General features: G+C 53.2%; 1 protein-coding gene across 1 annotated transcript; it reads left to right on the forward strand.

Moving 5' to 3' along the window:
- The first annotated feature begins 6,473 nt into the window (after nt 1-6,473).
- LOC115278381 (beta-crystallin B3) lies at nt 6,474-11,052 on the forward strand. The gene is made up of 5 exons (XM_029922822.1): nt 6,474-6,548; nt 7,996-8,114; nt 8,651-8,783; nt 9,599-9,741; nt 10,887-11,052. Exons 1-5 carry the CDS (start codon nt 6,474-6,476, stop codon nt 11,050-11,052), a joined length of 636 nt encoding a protein of 211 aa, XP_029778682.1.
- Nucleotides 11,053-17,922: the final 6,870 nt, after the last annotated feature.

The following is a 17,922-nucleotide window of genomic DNA, read 5'->3' on the forward strand; positions in this document are numbered from 1 at the left end:
CTGTCCCCATGCAGGCTCCCCACGAGCTCTGGATCCCGCTGTGACCAGTGCAATGATGTTAGAAGTGACTGACGCTTGGAACGCTTGCAAATAGCTGGGCACATGTGTCATTGGTTTTCTCTTCTTTCTAAACTGAGTTCTTCGGCGCTACATGAGGAGTTGGATGCTAGTTATTTGAGTTTGCCTGGGCCACCTCTGGAAATCTGTCTTTTCTAAAATGAACTTAGAATGCCTTAATCATTTGTATGCAATCAAGTTACCTGCCCTTATCCAACTGCCTTCTTGAGGGCCTTCGGCTCTCTTCAAATGAGAGGCTTACATTGATCACAAAACCCTATGTACGTACAATTTCTCTCTTTGTCTACACATGCCTCATGCGCACACCTGCAGGTACACACACACACACACACACACCCTTCACACATCAGCATTTTGATGGCCTGTCTTTTCATTTAGTCTGTGTCTTTTTCCCTCCAGTAGATCTTCTTCATGGTCCTTTGCCTGATGAAACAGAGGCCTTTGGCTTATGAAATCCCGTGGTGGGACCTCAAAAATCAGTGTTGTGGAGAAGTCCTTGGTGCCATCAGACAAACTCTGGTGAACCCAGAGGCTTGCGTTGTTTCTATGTTGGGGGTTTTGTGTGACACTGACCTGACAGCCTCAGGTTGTTCAGGATTCAGGAAAAGGACAACCAGATGGGAGTTTTTCCAGGGGACAAGCCAAGCCCTCTGCTTGCAGACAAATGTGTTTCCCTTTGCATGTCCTAGGAAGTGAGGCCAACTCTAGGTGTTACTGAGGAGCGAGACTAGAAATCAGCACAGGCCTGGGGTCCCAGAGTTCAGGGGCTGTGCAAGGGATTGGGGGGACCCTTGGTGTGCTTTCCCTACAGGGGGCCCCCACCTGGTGCTGTTAGCTACCTTATCCATTCTTGCTTGTACATGTTTTCATCACGACACCCCCGGCTTTCCCCAGGAGCGAGGCATGATCTCATAGCTAAAAACCCACAGGCACGTGGTCAGATCACCTCCCAAACTAAACACTTTCTTAAAGGCGACTCGGCCTGCATAGAAGACAGTGTCCCTCCGGGGAGAATGCCAGCAGGCCTGCTCGTCCCTCACCAGTTTCTGTTTCTCCCCCTTCAATCCTTCTGCCTCCATAATCCTGCCCCTCAATACAGGAAGCTAGGTTGCTCAGCCTCTGTGTAAACTAGAATTTCAGGGTGAGCCCAAGGGGAGATGTAGAGGCAGGAGAAAAGCCCTATTTCATGGGAGATGCCCTCCACCCCTTAATTCACGCTGTGGCAAGTCACCACAGCGTGATGGAGAAATCTTCTACAGTCTCTGTGCCTTTCTTCCTCCACCGCGTATTAAAGTATGGAAGCAAGACGCCCACAGCAGCACGGCTCTGTGGGGTGGGAGAGGAAGTACTGACCCGGAGGGAGCCACGTGGAGCAGGCAGGACCCACTCTACATGTGGAAGGGGGTCCACCTTGAGCTGCACCCACCTGGGGAGCCACGGACCCGGGCTCTGCTGTGCTACGAGTCAGCCCCATTGGGATTCTAGGCAGACTAAGGTTCTGGAAACGTAGAGCCACATAGAAAGCCAGTCGGTGTAAGTGTGACAGGTCTTTACCAGCCTCTGTCGTTTGGCTCCCAGCCCCCACACCCCCCTAGAATATGCTTGCTTTTGTTTGGATTGATTACTGTGGGGAGGGGTGCAGAATCGGGGTTCTGCAAGGCTGGCCTGAGGGTCCTGGAAAGTTAACTCTTAAAATCAGTCCACCTTTCCCCCTCCCACTTCTGCCCCCGAATCTCCTTCTATAGTTCCTTTCCAACCTAGGGTCTGAATGTCTCCCTCTATGAATCCGAATGGCCCCTTTTTTGACAATCTCCAGTGGCATCACGCCTGCAAAAAAAAAAAAAAAAAAAAAAAAAAAAAATCATGCCGTTGTCTAAAGAACAATTTGAGCTTTTTACTGGTCTCATTCCACATAGCCTTATAGATCCTGTAAATAGGGGGCTCAAAAATAATATATTGTGTTATGGAAGATAATTTTGTACTGTGCTGTTTCCTAAATCATACTAATGTCCTAGAAGCGATGCACTCCCCAGATGGTTCTGATCCTCAAAACACCTTGTAAGATGGAGGGAGTGGAAGTATATATAAACACGCTATATATTTTCCTAGCCTTTCTTCTGGGCCCCTTCCTGAGATATTTGAGTCACGGTAGAAGAGAAACCCCAGGTCCGTGTGTAAGGAAGTTAGACCCGCCTGCTGGCACTCTTGTAATTGCCTTATGAAGTCACAAGCTCTAGGGGTTCTGACCTGAAGGTGGACGACGGGCACTTTATCCAATCCCAGAAAGACTCTCTAATCGCGTGACTGAGAATTCATCTAGAAAAACCTATATTTTTAATGTTAAAACAAATGGGGCTTCCCGGACCTCACACAGTATTGGATATCTACAAGTGCTTTTATATTTTGTAACTGTAAAGAGTTTCATATGCACACAGGAGCAGTTGGGAATCGGCCAACTGCCATTAAACAGGATGACCTTTGCATGTACAAAGATGTTGCATTCAGACTATGAAAATAGCAAATAAAGCTTCGATGCAAGTGCACTGGAGAACTCCGGGGGTCAGTGTGTGGATGAATGGACTCTCCCATGCATGCACGCCCGTCTCCAGCTGAGTCGGTCTGTTGTCTGTGCTGAGCTGGGGCCCCCCAGCAGGAAGCCGGGGAGCTGAGGTCCCGGGAGAGGGGACCCATGGAGACAGAGCAGGATTTCCATGCAGTGTGGGGTTGAATCCTCATTCTGCCTCCTCCTAGTTGTGGGGTATCCCTGAGCATTGGAGCTCCACAGTGCGGTGCTGATAGTGAAATTAGTGGGCAAGAGTTTAAGGCAGTGGATTGTGCGCCCCCCCCCCCGATATGACACCTCCCAAAGACGGGGACATTCTTGTTTGTTACAAAGAGGGACGGGAGATTCTACTGGCATCTAATAGGTAGAGGTCAGGGGTGCGGCCCAATATCTCACAGGGCACAGGACACCTCCCCACCACCAAGAATTAACTGGCCTCCGATAGCAATAGTCCCGATACTGAGAAACTAGGCTAAGGAAACATTGCATGTGAAAGTGTTGGGGCACACAGTAGGTCCTTATATGATCCAGGGATCCTAAAGGATCTTATGGGAGGAAGTCACACCAGATCCCCCTTAGGCCTTTCCCTGTACATCCCTAGCAGGTGGCAACTGCATCCCAAGTGAAGGGGTTGAAACCAACTCGGCGTCCCACAGTCACCAGCAGGAAGTAGTCCCATGGCCTGAGCTGCCGAGAAGGATCCTCCGTGAATGGAAGCAAGAAAGCCACAGCCTGAACTGAGCGCTTTGGTTCATGATCTCTTCGTGGCTGTCCATTTACCGATGGGGCTCTGACCTCCTGCAGCTCCCCCAAGGCCACCTGCTCCCAGAGTCCGGCTACATTTGCTGCCCTGTGTCCCGCCACCACCTCCAAGGAGGCAGGCCACTGGGTTTCAGGCTGACTTGAGAATTTTAGCAAAAAAAAACCAAAACACAAAACCAACCCATTTCTTAACAATTCACTCCTTTGTGCTCTCCTCATTTTAGTCTTCCAGCAATCATTAATTATACTTTTTTTATGTTTATTTATTTTTAAAAGTGAGAGAGAGAGAGAGAGAGAGAGAGAGAGAGAGAGAGAGAGAGAGAATCAGAAGCAGGCTCCAGGCTCTGAGCTGTCAGCACAGAACCTGACACGGGGCTTGAACTCATAAACCATGAGATCATGACCTGAGCTGAAATCAGATCCTTAACCACTAAGTCACTCAGGCACCCCTAATTATACTTTTAAATGCATGGGCCTAGGTTTTTGGTTTGGATTTGTTTTTTGGTTTCTGTTTTTCTGTTTGGGTTTTTTTTCGTTTGTTTTGTTGGTGGGCTTTTTGTGTGTGTGTTTTTGTTTATTTGGTTTGTTTTGTTTTGGGGGGGCATAAATAAGGTGACAGTCATGACTGCCTTTATTTCTATTGGGGCTAAGATTTGGGCCCTGAGGTAAGCCAGCCTCTCCTCCTCTCTGCTGTCTGATGCTGGGTAAGTGACTTCACCTCTCTGAACTTAGTTTCTGAACCATCTATCTATAAAATGGGGTCATAATTTCTTCCCTAAAGAGGGCTGGGTGGTGAGGCACCTAAGTGGCTCAGTTGGCTAAATATCTGACTTTTGATTTGGGCTCAGGTCATGATCCCAGGGTCATGAGATCAAGCCCCACATCAGGCTCTGTGTCGAGCATAGAGCCTGCTTAAGATTCTCTCTCTGTCTCTGCCCCTCTCTCAAAGAAGGAAGGAAGGAAGGAAGGAAGGGAGGGAGGAAGGAAGCAGGCAGACCGGAGGGCTGGGTGAAGAGTAACATAATGTTCATGAAGCTGTCACAGGGCTCTGCACACAGTTCATCTTTAATAACTGGTAGCTGTTAGCTGTATGCGCCTCTATACGAAGAAAATAAGTCTTTGTTGGGTCTGTTACAGCACCCCACATACAAGCGATTTGGGGGTTAGGTTGAGGGTGATCTGACTTAAAATTTAGGCCATGTGACACATGGGAAAATTGATTTTGGGGTTCCTTGCTTTAAGAACTGGTATCATTCCAAGGATGTTACTCAGCGGAATGGGAAAATGGTGGCTCCAAGAAGCCAAAGGAAGGGCGTTGGGGGGCACTGGAGAGCCTTACGCCCCGATGCCCGCCCCTCGATGCTGTCAGGCTTCCAGCAAAGCAGATGAGGTCCGTCTGCCCCCAGGAAGTCATCGGGGCCATGGCGGAGGACACGGACACTGGGGCCTCCCTGGGCGCACTATTGGAGTGAAATGGCCCGAATGGAATCGGGTGGACAGGGGGCTGCCTCAGCAGGCTGGGATGTGCTGGGCTGTCGCAAAGTGCCCATAAATAGGACGCTGCGAGCAAAGGCAGGCTGAGCCTGCAGACGCTGCTGCCCCTCTGTTCTTCTCGAGACTACAGCAGCAGGTTCATTCCGGGATGGGCAGGGGCGGCGGGGCGGGGCGAGAGCTGCCCCAGCGGCCCAGAGCTTGGGGACCTCCCTGGGGCATGCAGGGCTGGCCCCTGCACAAACCGGGGACTCACTTAAGGGTTGGAGCCAAGAGGGAGGACCCGATCCAGCCACCAAGCCCAGCTGATGTCAGAGGAGGGTGGCCAGGGAAGGGGCCCTGGGCACGTGCTTAGGCTTCTTCCTGAACATGGCTGAGGAAGGGGGGCGAACAGGTAGGGGGCTACCAAGGACCCCTGAGCTGGGCCAGGCCCGCGTCTTGCTGAGGCCAGGCATGGACGGGAGAGGCGCCCTGCAGGCTATGCCTCCCCGGGCCTGTGTCCAGAGCACACGGGCTCCGAAGCTGCACCTGCCAGCAGTGGGGGCGCTGGGGCCGTGAGAGGGAGCAGCAGGGGTGGGTGTAGACGTGTGTGCATGGACCCCCGTGGATGTCTGAGATGGGCATGGCGTGTGTGTGTGGGGGGGGGGCCAGCGGGGAGGGTGTTGGGCTCGGTGGGTGTGATGTGACTGTGTACGAGGCCCACATGTGTGCATGCTGCGTGCACGTGTGTGTGCTGATACACTGGAGGACAGTCCCGTGTGTCTGTCATGGAACAACCCTGAGACTCCTCTCACGTGACTGCCAGGGGGCCTGCCTCGTGTGTCATGGCCCCCCAGGGATGAAGGGAACGGTCTCTCTGTGTCTGTGTCTTTAAGAGGCGGGTACCCAGGAAGTGCTCCATAAATGCATATGGAGTAACTAACCAAATGTATGGAAACTGGGCCAGAGCCGGTGTCCGGGATCTGGTCCCACATTGTGCATTCTCTGGATGTCTGTCTGTCTGTCTGTCCATCTCCCGCCAGTGTGCAGTCTGCTGCTCATCCTGGTGGCCTGGCCCCAGGCCAGGCACCCAGCAGGTGCTCACGGAATCTGGTGACAGAGTAATGAATGAACAAAAGTCTGTAGCCCAGAGCATGGAGGTGGGAGAGACCCCTGTTGAACCCTGCTGAAGCCACCCTCTGCCCAAGGTCTGGAGGTGGCGTGTCTACACAGAGCTTGAAGAACCCTGTTCGGGGGAAGCAGTTGAGTGTGGGGGAAGGGCGTGCGCTCTGGAGCCAGGCCCAGTCCTGGCCACTCCTCACTCTGTGCCTGGGGGAAGTGGCTTCGCCTTGCTGCGCCTCAGGGTTTCCCTCTAGAAAACAAGGTTCCTGATCCCACCCACCACCCCTGTGACCACAATAACTTCTCAGTGAATGTTTGTTGAATGACTGAGTGACCTAGCGCAGGGTGCAATGACCACGTGCCCAAAGCAGCAGGTTCTGTAGCTCAGCCTCGACTTCAGTCACCCAGTACCTAGTTTGCCCTGGTGGAGCCAGGGACTCACTTTCCTTTGGTTGAAGGCAGACGCGTTCCCGGGGAGATGGCGGAACAGCACGGAGCGCCAGAGCAGGCTGCGGCTGGCAAGAGCCATGGAGGCCTTGGGGGCAGCTACAAGGTACGGGGCAGCGGGGGTCCCAGGGGCTCGGGGCCCAGGGCTGCTCTTGGGCCTCAGGGTCAGCTTCCCCAGCAGGACCCCCCCAGAAAGGAGCTGAAGCCCCTCCAGCCCTTGGGGGGCCAGGAAGCCATGTCACTCCTGTCACGACTTTATTGCACCTTCCTTCTTGTGTCCTCATCTGCAGAATGCAACCAGACACACACACAGAGCCTGTCTCTGGGGGGCACAGAGGCCTGGGGCTTTCAGGGGACATGGTTCGGACCCTGCTGCCTGACCTCGGTCCAGTTCTCTGGCTCCTCTGGGCCTCGACAGCCCTGTCTGGAAAATGGGAGCAGTGCTCACTGTCTCCGCCCCCAGAGCTGGTGCTAGAGCAAGATGTAAATGCCACGGTCCTGGCCAGCCAAGGAGAATTCTAAGGATGTGCTGGTGGCTTTAATTTTTTTTTTAATGTTTATTCATTTTTGGAGAGACAGAGCATGAGTGGGAGAGGGATAGAGAGGGAGACGCAGAATCTGAAGCAGGCTCCAGGTTCTGAGCTGTCAGCACAGAGCCCAATGTAGGGCTTGGAGTCATGAACCATGAGATCATGACTTAAGCTGAAGTCAGATGCTGAGCCACCCAGGTGCCCTGTGCTTGTGGCTTTAAAGAGAGTGGAAGGGAAGCAAAGAGGCCTGCCTGGCCCTGGGATTGGTGGGACCACAGGGATGGTCTAGGGACTTCTAAAGGCCTTTGCCAAGCCCTGGAGGCAGCCCCGTCCCCCCTGGAAGGCAGATGTCCCTGCCGGCCCTTCCTGGCTCTGTGGGCCATGCCTTGTCCGTAGCAGTGTGCAGGAGAAAAGAGCTAGCTGACTTACTGAATCCTGGTTCCTCCATCTAGCTCGCTGTGCAGCCCAGTCTTACCCTCTCTGAGCCTTCCATAAAATGCCCAGAACAGATGTGACTCAGGTACCTTCTAGAAAGACAGCTTGTGCTTCTGGGTCGATAAGAGATGCCAAATTTTCTTCTTCCTTTGCAGTCTCTCCCTCTCTGGGCGTGGGAAAGGCGAAGGTTAGCCCAGAGGCTGCAAGCTGGTGTTTCCTTTGTTGGCCACAGGGACATTTCACATTAAGGGACATATGGGTTTATGGCCTCTCTTGAGGCCACATTCCCTCCTAGCCATAAGCAGCTTCATTTCTTTCCCCTGGGTCCCTTCACAGATTGGGACCTGGCTCCTGCCCAGATACTAGCTGCAATCCTGGTTTCATGAAAGTTCCTGGAGGCATTCCCCCTTGTGGCCACCAGGGGGCAGTGCAAGCCGGCAGGCGATGCTGGATCTGAGGCAGCGCGGATGGAGCGGAGGGATGGTCCTCCGGGCTCTGCCCCAAGGAGGACTGTTTAGCCCGAGGGGCTAGAGGAGCGGGCCTGGGAGCCTGACCCGGGTGGGATATGCTCACGATGCTGCCTTTCAGGTGATCGTGTACGAAATGGAGAACTTCCAGGGCAAGCGGTGCGAGCTCTCGGCTGAGTGCCCCAACCTGACAGAGAGCCTGCTGGAGAAGGTGGGCTCCATCCAAGTGGAGTCTGGGCCGTGAGTACCCGGACCCCCAGTCCCCTCCTCACAGCCCTGAGCCTTCCAGGAGCCAGGAGGCCTGGGTTCCAGATCCAGAGCTGCTGTGGGGCCTTAGGCAACTCCCTTCCCATGTCTGCCCTCAGTTTTCCCATCTGTCCAATGGGAAGCATGTGCTTCAGAGAGAGTTTTTGTGAGAATAAGTGGAAACATGCACATAAATATAATAATGAGGAGGAGGAAGAAGAAGAGGAGGAAGGAGAGGAATTGTCATTGGATTACCTACTAGGTGCTAGGCATTGTGCTAAGGACTTTCCCGAGCCCTACACAGAGGCTGCAAATAAAATAGATCCTTCATACTATTTCCCAGGATGGTTTTCTGGCTCAAAGTCTCAGCAGCTGGTATGTTGCAGGAGCTCCTTTCGTACCTGGACCAGGGATCGGTGGTAGGGCTGGAGGGAGGGTTCAAGGTCAGCAGCTTTGGGGACCGTCCCTCACTAGATGCGGGTCCTCCCTCAGCTGCAGCAGCGCTGACCCAGGCCTGCGCCCTTCTACAGGTGGCTGGCATTCGAACGCAGGGCCTTCCGCGGGGAGCAGTTTGTCCTGGAGAAGGGGGACTACCCTCGCTGGGGTGCCTGGTCCAACAGCCACCACAGCGACAGCCTCCTGTCCCTCCGGCCGCTGCACATCGTGAGTCCTGCTCCTGCCGTCTCGGGGAGCCCCTAGAAGGGGGCCTGCTGGGCGCTGGTCAGGCAGGCTCACTGCACAGGCTTAGCTGGGGGCCGGGCTGCCGTGGACTGGTGGGGTGGGGCCAGCTTCACCTCTGACCTGAAAGGTTGTGTGGGCTGTCATCCCGCCGTCACTGGGCTGGGGACTGGGACGCCAGGATTTACAACTTCAGTTCGCCGGCATGGCACCGACACTTCCCTGTGTAACCCGGTTAGTATCAGGAGCCACACGGTCCGGGCCCAGATCGGCACTGCGCTCGAAGCAACGCATTGTGGAAAGTAGTTTCAGAAAGTAATTGCAACCCCGCTGAGGCTTTTCACCTGCCTTCCTCAGACGCCTGGAAGGGACTCGGTCCACAGGGACGCTTGTCGCGCTGCTCCCCTCCCCACCGTTCTCACTGTCACTGACGCTACTTGGATAACAGGAGGAGGAAAGCTAAGAAGACCACAGGCAGAACCTGGCTTAGTCAAGAGGGAATCCTTCTACGTTACTAATTTTTATATCCTAACGGCCTTTCTGTGCCTCAGTTTCCTTATCTGCTAAATGATGGAGTTTCATAAGAGCCGCAAGGCCCGCTCTGGGCTTCATGGCTCCTGGCTCTAAGATTCCAGGGGAGCCCCGCTGGGGGGTGGGGGGAGCCTTCCTAGCCCCGCCCCTCCCTCCTGCAGGGGGCATGGGGGCGGGCATGTGTCTGTGTGACTGGATTCTTTCCTGCACCTCAGAACCCCTGTTCTGAGTGTGGGAGCGGCCTGCTCACCGCGCGGTCTCGCCCCCAGGATGGCCCCGATCACAAGCTGCACCTGTTCGAGAACCCGGCTTTCAGCGGCCGCAAGATGGAGATCGCGGACGACGACGTGCCCAGTCTCTGGGTGCATGGCTTCCAGGACCGCGTGGCGAGCGCGCGGGCCATCGACGGGACGTAAGGACGCCCCCGCTCCTGCCCGTCCCCCACCCCCACCCCCGGCTCCAAGCGGAATCTGTCCCTGTGTTTCCTGCACAGTGGCGCTTCCGGTCCTTCGTTCAAGTTGGCTCCTTCTGCACCAGCCTTGCTCAGAGCCCCCTAGAGGGCCCCATGATGTGACTCTCTAGCTGTTCACCCTCCATAACCATTGGATTTCCAGGAAGCTTTGACCTCTAGAGAGTTTTATCTTTATTTTTTAATCAGGTGGAATCTGTTCCTCTTACCTGTCCCTATCTAGGTCTTCACTCCTTTTATGAACATCCCCAGGCCCTTGAACTGATTCTCAGAGGATTTTTCACCCCCTTTCACAGCCCTTGCCCTTCTTACCAGGGTAAGAAGTGACGTAGTAGTTCTCTAGATATGGCCTGGATAGTACACCGGAGAGAGTATCATATATCACCTCCCTCCTTTGAGGCTTAATATCTCCATTAATGCGATCTTAAGATCACATTCCCTTTGTCAATGTTACATCTCCCTCTAGGGTCTCTAGACCTAAGGTTGAGACTTTAAAGGTGCCACCTCTCCCTGATGATAGTTTATTCAACAATGTTTTTGAGTATCTCTATGTGTAGAATATGGGGGCAACAAGAATCACACAGCTTCTGCCCTCAAGAATTTTAGCCTGCTAGGGAGACAGACAGGGAGACAGGCACCCACAGTTCATTGTGGTCAGGATTGCAACTGGGGACTCACAGGGGCTCTCTGATTCAGCCTGGGGACAGCAGCAAGGGCTTTCCTGGAGGAGGAAACATACAGATTGAAATGCAAAGAAGATGAATGAAGGGAAGAGGGATATGGATGAGGCAAGGAAGAGTGTTCCAGGCCGAAGGAACAGCATGTGTAAGGGCTCAGAGATACTCAGAGATACTTCAAGGAAAGTAGCGTAAGAGAGCTCAGAGTCTGGGGTGTGAAGAAGGCATGTCGGGATGTTTGGTGAAGGACACATGAGCAGGGCAGGGGGTTTGAACTCATCTGGAAGGCACTGAGGAGCCAGGGAGGGATTTAGGCAGGCGGAGAGCATGGTCAGATGCCGGCTTTGCAAGGCTTGGTGCGGCTGGAGGCAGGAGGCCGACCGGCCTTACTGCAACCCTCGGCCCCGGCAGGTGGGTTGGCTATGAGTTCCCCGGCTACCGCGGGCGCCAGTACGTGTTCGAGCGGGGCGAGTACTGCCACTGGAACGCGTGGGACGCCAACCAGCCGCAGCTGCAGTCCGTGCGCCGCGTCCGCGACCAGAAGTGGCACAGGCGGGGCTGCTTCCTCAGCAGCTGAGGGCGCCCAGGCCCGCCCAGGGGGCAGCAGAGGCGAGAAGAGGAGGCCCCAGGGCCAGGGCGGTGGTCTGCCTGTTTCCCTTCCCCCGGAGTCTGCTCAATAAAGCCTGGGGCCGGTCCCCCACCTGCCATGTTCCTCTGTGTCACTTATTGAGGGGCCCAGGCTTCAGGGTTCTGAGAGTCCCCACGGTGGGCTGTGCGCTGGGCTCGTCCCTGGGCTCTGGTCCGCATGCAGTCACATGCACAACATACACTGATTTTGTGTCTGCTTCCCTGTCTGTGTTTCCATCTGTCAGCCTGTCCGTTCATCTATCCACCCATCTGTTCAGCCATCCATCCATTCTTCCTTTCATCTTTGTAGTTTTCTTCTTTCAATCAATTTATCCATCCTCCCTCCAATCCACCCATCTTTCTAGCCATTCTTCTTTCCACCCATTCTCCCATTGGTCCATCCATCCTCTCTCTCTCCCGTGCATCCATCCAACTATCCATCCATCCATCCATTGATCCAACTGTCCATCCATCCACCCATCCATCCAACTGTCCACCCACCCATCCAACCATCCATACATCCATCCATTGATTCAACTGTCCATCCATCCACCCACCCATCCAACCATCCATACATCCATCCATTGATTCAACTGTCCATCCATCCATCCATCCATCCATCCATCCATCCATTGATCCAACTGTCCATCCATCCATCCATCCATCCATCCATTGATTCAACTGTCCATCCATCCATCCATCCAACCACCCATCCATCCATCCATCCTTCTTTTCTCCCACCCATCTGTTTATCCATCATGCCCCTATCCATCTCTGTATCTGCCACTGTCTGTTTTCATTAATTTATTCAGCAAGTGCCAGCCCTGTCCAAGGCCTGAGGACACATCAGAGAACAAAACCAAGTCCGGCCCTCATGGGGGTTCACTTTTGAGGAGAGAGACTGGACATAAATAAGCAAGTAGATTTCAAATATAACATTAGGAGTTGGCAAGTGCTATGCACAAGGAAGTGCAATATTACTATAGGAGGTGATGAGAGGGTCAGAGAACTCTGTTCTGAGGAGGTGACATTTGGGTTGAGACTTGAATGACCCATGAGAGCATTCCAGGAGGAGGAATAAAGGGTGTGCAGGTCCCAAGCAGGAGTGTGGCTGGGTTGCGGAGACGTGGCAGAGAGCCCAGGGGGTCTGGAAGGGAGTGAGCAGTAGAAAGGTGAAGTGGTCAGAGAGGGTAAGGGGTCAGGGCAGTTAGGGCCCCACAGACTCTTCTCTGAGGGAGATGGGAGGCATGGAGAGTCTGAGCGAAGCAAGACACGATTCAACAGGATCGCTCTGGCTGTGGCACAGAGTATAGACCATGGGGCCAAGGTGGGACACAGGGACACCAGCCGGGACGCCCCTGGCTGAGCCCTGGTGGTGTCATCTCCCTGACTCTGTCTTTTCCGTCCGTCCATCCATCCATCCTTCGGTAGCTCTGTGCACCCCCCAGAGGCTTCTGCAGCCTCTTCTGTGGGACGGAGCCCACCTCCCACCTCCGTCACCGCTCTGAGCCTCAGTGCCTCCATCTGGCCAGAGGGAAATGCTGTGGCAGTGCCAGGCATCCCTGGGAGTCTCCTCTGGCCCCAGTGAGAAGAGAAGGAAGTGTCCGCTCTGCCAGTTAGGTGACAGCTGGCTTCTGCACCCCCAGGGACCTGCCCTTGCCTTCCCACCCCCACGAGCCAGCCTGCATGTTTCCCTGACTTTGTTACCCTGTTGTGCCTGGAGCCCCTCCCAGCCCCCTGCGGCCTCCCCATGGTTGAGGCAGCTGGTGTGGGGGAGGCCTGAGGGGGCCTGGGGGAAGGCACTGGAAAGAATATAGCAACTGTCAGCGACTTCAGCCTGCATATTTAAAACATACACACGCACAACTGAGAAATTGCCTTCAACTAATTTTTACTTTGGTGTGTAGGGGAGAGCTGGGTGGGGCTCCAGGCTGGGGGTGGAGGGTGCGGGGCACTCAGCAGCCAGGCAGACAAAAGGCAGGGTTGACTCCTGCCACGTGAGGTTAGCAGCACCCCCTTCACCCCTCTCCCACAAGACCCTCCCCTTCGTCCCTCTCACAGAACCTTGTTTTCCTTTACAAATCGGTCCTCACTGAATGCCAGACATCATCTGACTCGCTGAACCCTAAGAATGACCTTGCAAGGCCCATTTCACAGATGAGGAAACTGAGGCTTAGAGAGGCAGCATCTCCTTCCCGGGGTTACACATACGAGAATTTGCGCTCTGTGTGCTGGCTCTGGGACATCCTCCCCTGAGCCCCGCACACTGTGACGCGTCCGTCAAGGGCAGGGACACAGGCAGAGCAAAAACAACAACAACATCAGCATCAACAATAATAATAAAAGCCACCACCCTATTGTCCCCACCACCATGCACTGAGCACACAGTCAGCGGCTTTACACTATCATCTCTAATCTACTGACAGAAGATACCCATCCCCGTGCACAGAGGAGGAAACTGAGGCCCAGAGCACTGAAGCAAATTGTACTGCATGCCGGAGCTTTAGAGTGGTGGAATTAGGGCTCAGGTTCATGTCTGTCTTCAAAGCCGGCTCCTCCCCGCCCGCTGGCTGTCCATGCTGCTGCGGCCAAACTAAAGCCCTTTGCAGCTGCTGGCTGTGGCAGTGCTGCCATTAATTGGGCACCTACTGTGTTCTAGGCATTGGACCAGGGGTTGTGGGTGCCTGGTCTCAGCTAACACCAAGGACTGTAACTGGCTCCTGGGTAAAGGGGCCAGAGGAGGGCTTGCAAAGAGACTAACTGTGCTGGGTCAGTGGGTCCCTCCCTCCCTCGGCCTGGACTTGGCCCCAGGGTCTATAGCTGGGGCTGACTTTAGAGGTGGGGTGCCGCCGGACCACATCCAGGAGCGACCCACGACGTCCGAGCGCTAACTGTCGGTATTAGGGAGGGCTTGGCCTCCACCAAGTACTCCAAGGCATGTTTCCATTCCATCCTCACAGCCCGGGAAGCTCAGAGAGGGAGAGTCAACTGCTGAGTCAACAGCCAGGGAGGGACAGAGCTGAGATTTGACCCCAGGCCTAACGCCAAAAGGCTACTCTCAGCTCCAACCCACACTCAAATTCTAGCTCCTGCAGGGACAGGACCTGAGAGGGACAGTAAAGTAAGAGTGTCTCTTGGCGACAAGTGAGTGAGGGTGAGAGTCAAGAGATCACCTTATCTGTTTAATGGACAGGCAGTGTAGTCTATTAGTTGGAGGCAGCAAGCCCAAGGAGTTAGAGGGGCGCCTGGGTGGCTCAGTCAGTTGGGCGGCCGACTTCGGCTCAGGTCACAGTTCATGAGTTTGAGCCCTGCATCAGGCTCTGAGCCTATCTTCAGATTCTGTGTCTCCCTCTGTCTCTGCCCCTCCCCAGCTCATGCTCTGTTTCTCTCTGTCTCAATAATAAATAAAACATTAAAAAAAATGGAGTTAGAGGCAGAATGACTGAGTGGAGCTCTCGCTCTGTTCCACCTGGTTTCCTTTCCAAGCTTTACTATGTACTGTGTACCTTCAGGCAAGTCACCAAGCCTCTCTGTGCCCAAGTGTTCTCATCTGTGACGCAGAGATGATAACACTACCTAGCTCATAGGTTGTTGTGAGGATTAACATGAATTTAATTTGCAGACAGGGCTGAGAACGATGGGTGAAACCGAGAAACTGCTGGGTAAGTAAGTGTCCCTCCTCCACCCCACCATCATCAGGACTGGTGACCCTGGAGACGGGCTGCAAGGCTGTGTAGAGCTGGGACTTCCCAACTACTCAGGAATGGGGGTTCATCCTGAGGAAGCCAGTGCAAACCAGGGAATAAGGCACCGGGTTGCATGGTGAGAATCCGAACTGCATAAAGGTTTCATGGGAAAAAGGGGACCCGGGGTGAGCAGGGCTCAGGAGGCAGGGCTGGGACCCAGGGCTGCAGGAGCTGGGCAGGAGGCTCTGGGGGCATTCTCAGGCCCAGCACTGGTGAGCCTCAGGGAATGCATCCCTTTCACAGTTACTTCCCGGTTCTCTAGGGAATTTCTTGTCGCTTCCCCTGGCCAGCTGCTCCTCCCTGCTGTCTGTAGTCTGGACATCTTTAGTCTGCCCCTGGATGGTAGCAGGTGCCATGGGCATCCCCAGAGCCCTTAGAACTCACAGTGTTGGGGCACCTGGCGGACTCAGTCAGTTGAGTGTCTGACTTTGGCTCAGGTCATGATCTCATGGTTCATGACTCCAAGCCCTGCATTGGGCTCTGTGCTGACAGCTCAGAACCTGGAGCCTGTTTCAGATTCTGAGTCTCCCTCTCTCTCTGCCCCTCCCCCACTCATGCTCTGTCTCTCCGTCTCTCAAACATTAATAAAACATTAAAAAACATTTAGAACAGAACTCTGAATGTTGGTGTGCCCAGGGCAGCTGGAATCCTAGGGGAATTAACACAAAGTAGGTGTTATGACTTGTGCAATGACTCATCCAGGGGCCAACAGGAATTGGCATCCAGGTCCCCAGTCCCCCGTCCTCAGGTGGGAACCTTGCCAAGCCTTCTTCCTCATTTTGTAAAGTCACGGGGCCCGTGGCAACATTGGCTGTGGATTTGGCACTATTGATCAATCACCTCTGGGCCAGTCTGCATGTGTAACTGTGTGACATTCAAGATCATTCTTCATAGGTTTGTGAACATGTCAAATACACGGTCCATTCAATGTTATCTTCCTATCCAAACTTGCCTATTTAGATGTTTATTTATTTTGAGAGACAGAGAGAGAGCAAGCAGGGAAGGGGCAGAGAGAGAGGGAGACCGAGAATCTCAAGCAGGTTCCGTGTCGTAATGCAGAGCCCGATGCAGGGCTCAACCTCACAAACCACGAGATCATGACCTGAGCCCAAATCAAGAGTCAGTCCCTTAACCCACTGAACCACTCAGATGCCCCCAAACTTGTCTGTTTATAAAAAGTAGCACGAACACTTCAAATTCCTTTTGTATATTATCTGGTATAGCTGTGTCCAAACCTTTCATATTAAAATACATATTATTACACATTTCATTTATTATTCCTTTATAATATAGTTAGGAAATTTTATTATGCATTTATTCTGAAAGCACATATGTAGGTGGATTATAGTTTCAGTTTCATTCCAACAAAGTGAAGGGGCTGTCACAAAACAAGTCATGGAAAGGGAGTGTTGTTTTTGCTAGAGTTGAGAACCTTCCAACTTGATGATCTCAGAGGTTCTTCTTGCTCGGGCTCCTACGTGTCTAAGGGGTGAGGTTTGGGGATACCAAGGTGTATCTTTGTAGCAAGGTGAGGTATGTATTAGTCAGGCTATGCTGGGTAACAAACAGCCCCCTAAGTGGTTTCACAATAATGGTGTATTCCTCACCCATGCCACATGTCTAACGCTGGTCTAATGCCAGTCTTCTTCATCCAGTCGTTCACTGACCCTGGAGGCTTCACCCTCTTGTAGCAATGCCATCGCAGAGCAATGGAAGAGAAAGCACTGGAAACCCTGATACCAGCACTAAAATGACTAGACATCTGAGACATCTCAGAATCCACTGGACAGGATGAATCACACTGACTCCCACCTAATTTCAAGAAGACGCAGTGCTAACCTGCTCCCTGATACACCCCATCGGCTGCCTTCCCTTCCCTGAGGGGACTTCCTGGGATGACTTCTCAAATAAACTACCTGCACTTGGCCTCTTGTCTTAGCGTCTGTCTCTGGTAACGGTCAAGTGAAGACACCTTCACCCATCTCCTTATCTCTTACTCATTAATGAGTTCGACTAGTCAACAAATATCTTCTGAGCACCTACTATGTGCTGGGTCCAGGCAGACACTGGGGCTATGGATGTGACTAGCCCAGCTCTGAGGGAACTCATTGTCCAGAGCAGCAGTGTCTCAGGACACAGCCAAAGCCAAGTGCTCTGAGGCGCCCGCCGCTAGAGCCTTCCGGAAGGAGCACAGCCCTGCTCGACTTCGGATTTCCGGCCTCCAGAACTCTGCGATGAAACATTTCCAGAGGATGGGCTTTTTTGGATGTGGTTTTCCTTATAAAATAGACATAACATACAATTTACTCTTTTTAATCATTTTAAGAGTGCACTTCAGTGGCATTAAACACATCCGGAGTGTTGTACAATCGTCACCCTCCATTTCCAGAACCTTGTCATCTTTCCAAACTGAAACTCTGTGCCCGTGACATACTAACTCCCCGTTTCCCCCTCCCCTGACCCTGGTCCCGCTGTTCCACTTTCTGTCTATAAATTTAGCTACCCCAGGAGTCTCATGTAAGAAGAATCATGTGTATTTGTCATTTTGTGACTTGTTTCACTTAGCATCATGTCCTTACACTTCATCCATGCTGATGCGTGGTTCAGAATGTCCTTCTTTTTTTTTAAGTGTATTTATTTATTTTGAGAGGTGAGAGGGGGAGGGGCAGAGACAGAGGGAGAGAGAATCTCAAGCAGGTTCTGCGCTTTGAGCCCGATATGGGGCTAAAACTCACAATCCGCGAGATCAGACCTGAGCCAAAACCAAGAGTTGGACACTGAACCATCTGAGCCACCCAGGGGCCCCAGAATTTCCTCCCTTGTAAGGTTGATTTGCATTCCATGTTATGGATGTGTTTTGTTTATCTCATCATCGATCAGAGAGCATCTAGGCTATTTCCACCTTGTGGCTCCTGTGAACAATGCTGCTACACACGGTGGTACAGACTCGTGGGGCGCTGTGCACGTGCAACGGTCTGTTCAAGGCCCCGCTTTCAGTTCTCTGGACTGTGCAGCCATAAGTGGCACTGCTGAGTGAGAGGGACCTTTTATCAGTAATTTTTTTTTTTAGTTTT

This window comes from Suricata suricatta, chromosome 14 (assembly GCF_006229205.1).
Source record: "Suricata suricatta isolate VVHF042 chromosome 14, meerkat_22Aug2017_6uvM2_HiC, whole genome shotgun sequence".
In the NCBI taxonomy this organism is placed as follows: Eukaryota; Metazoa; Chordata; class Mammalia; order Carnivora; family Herpestidae; genus Suricata; species Suricata suricatta.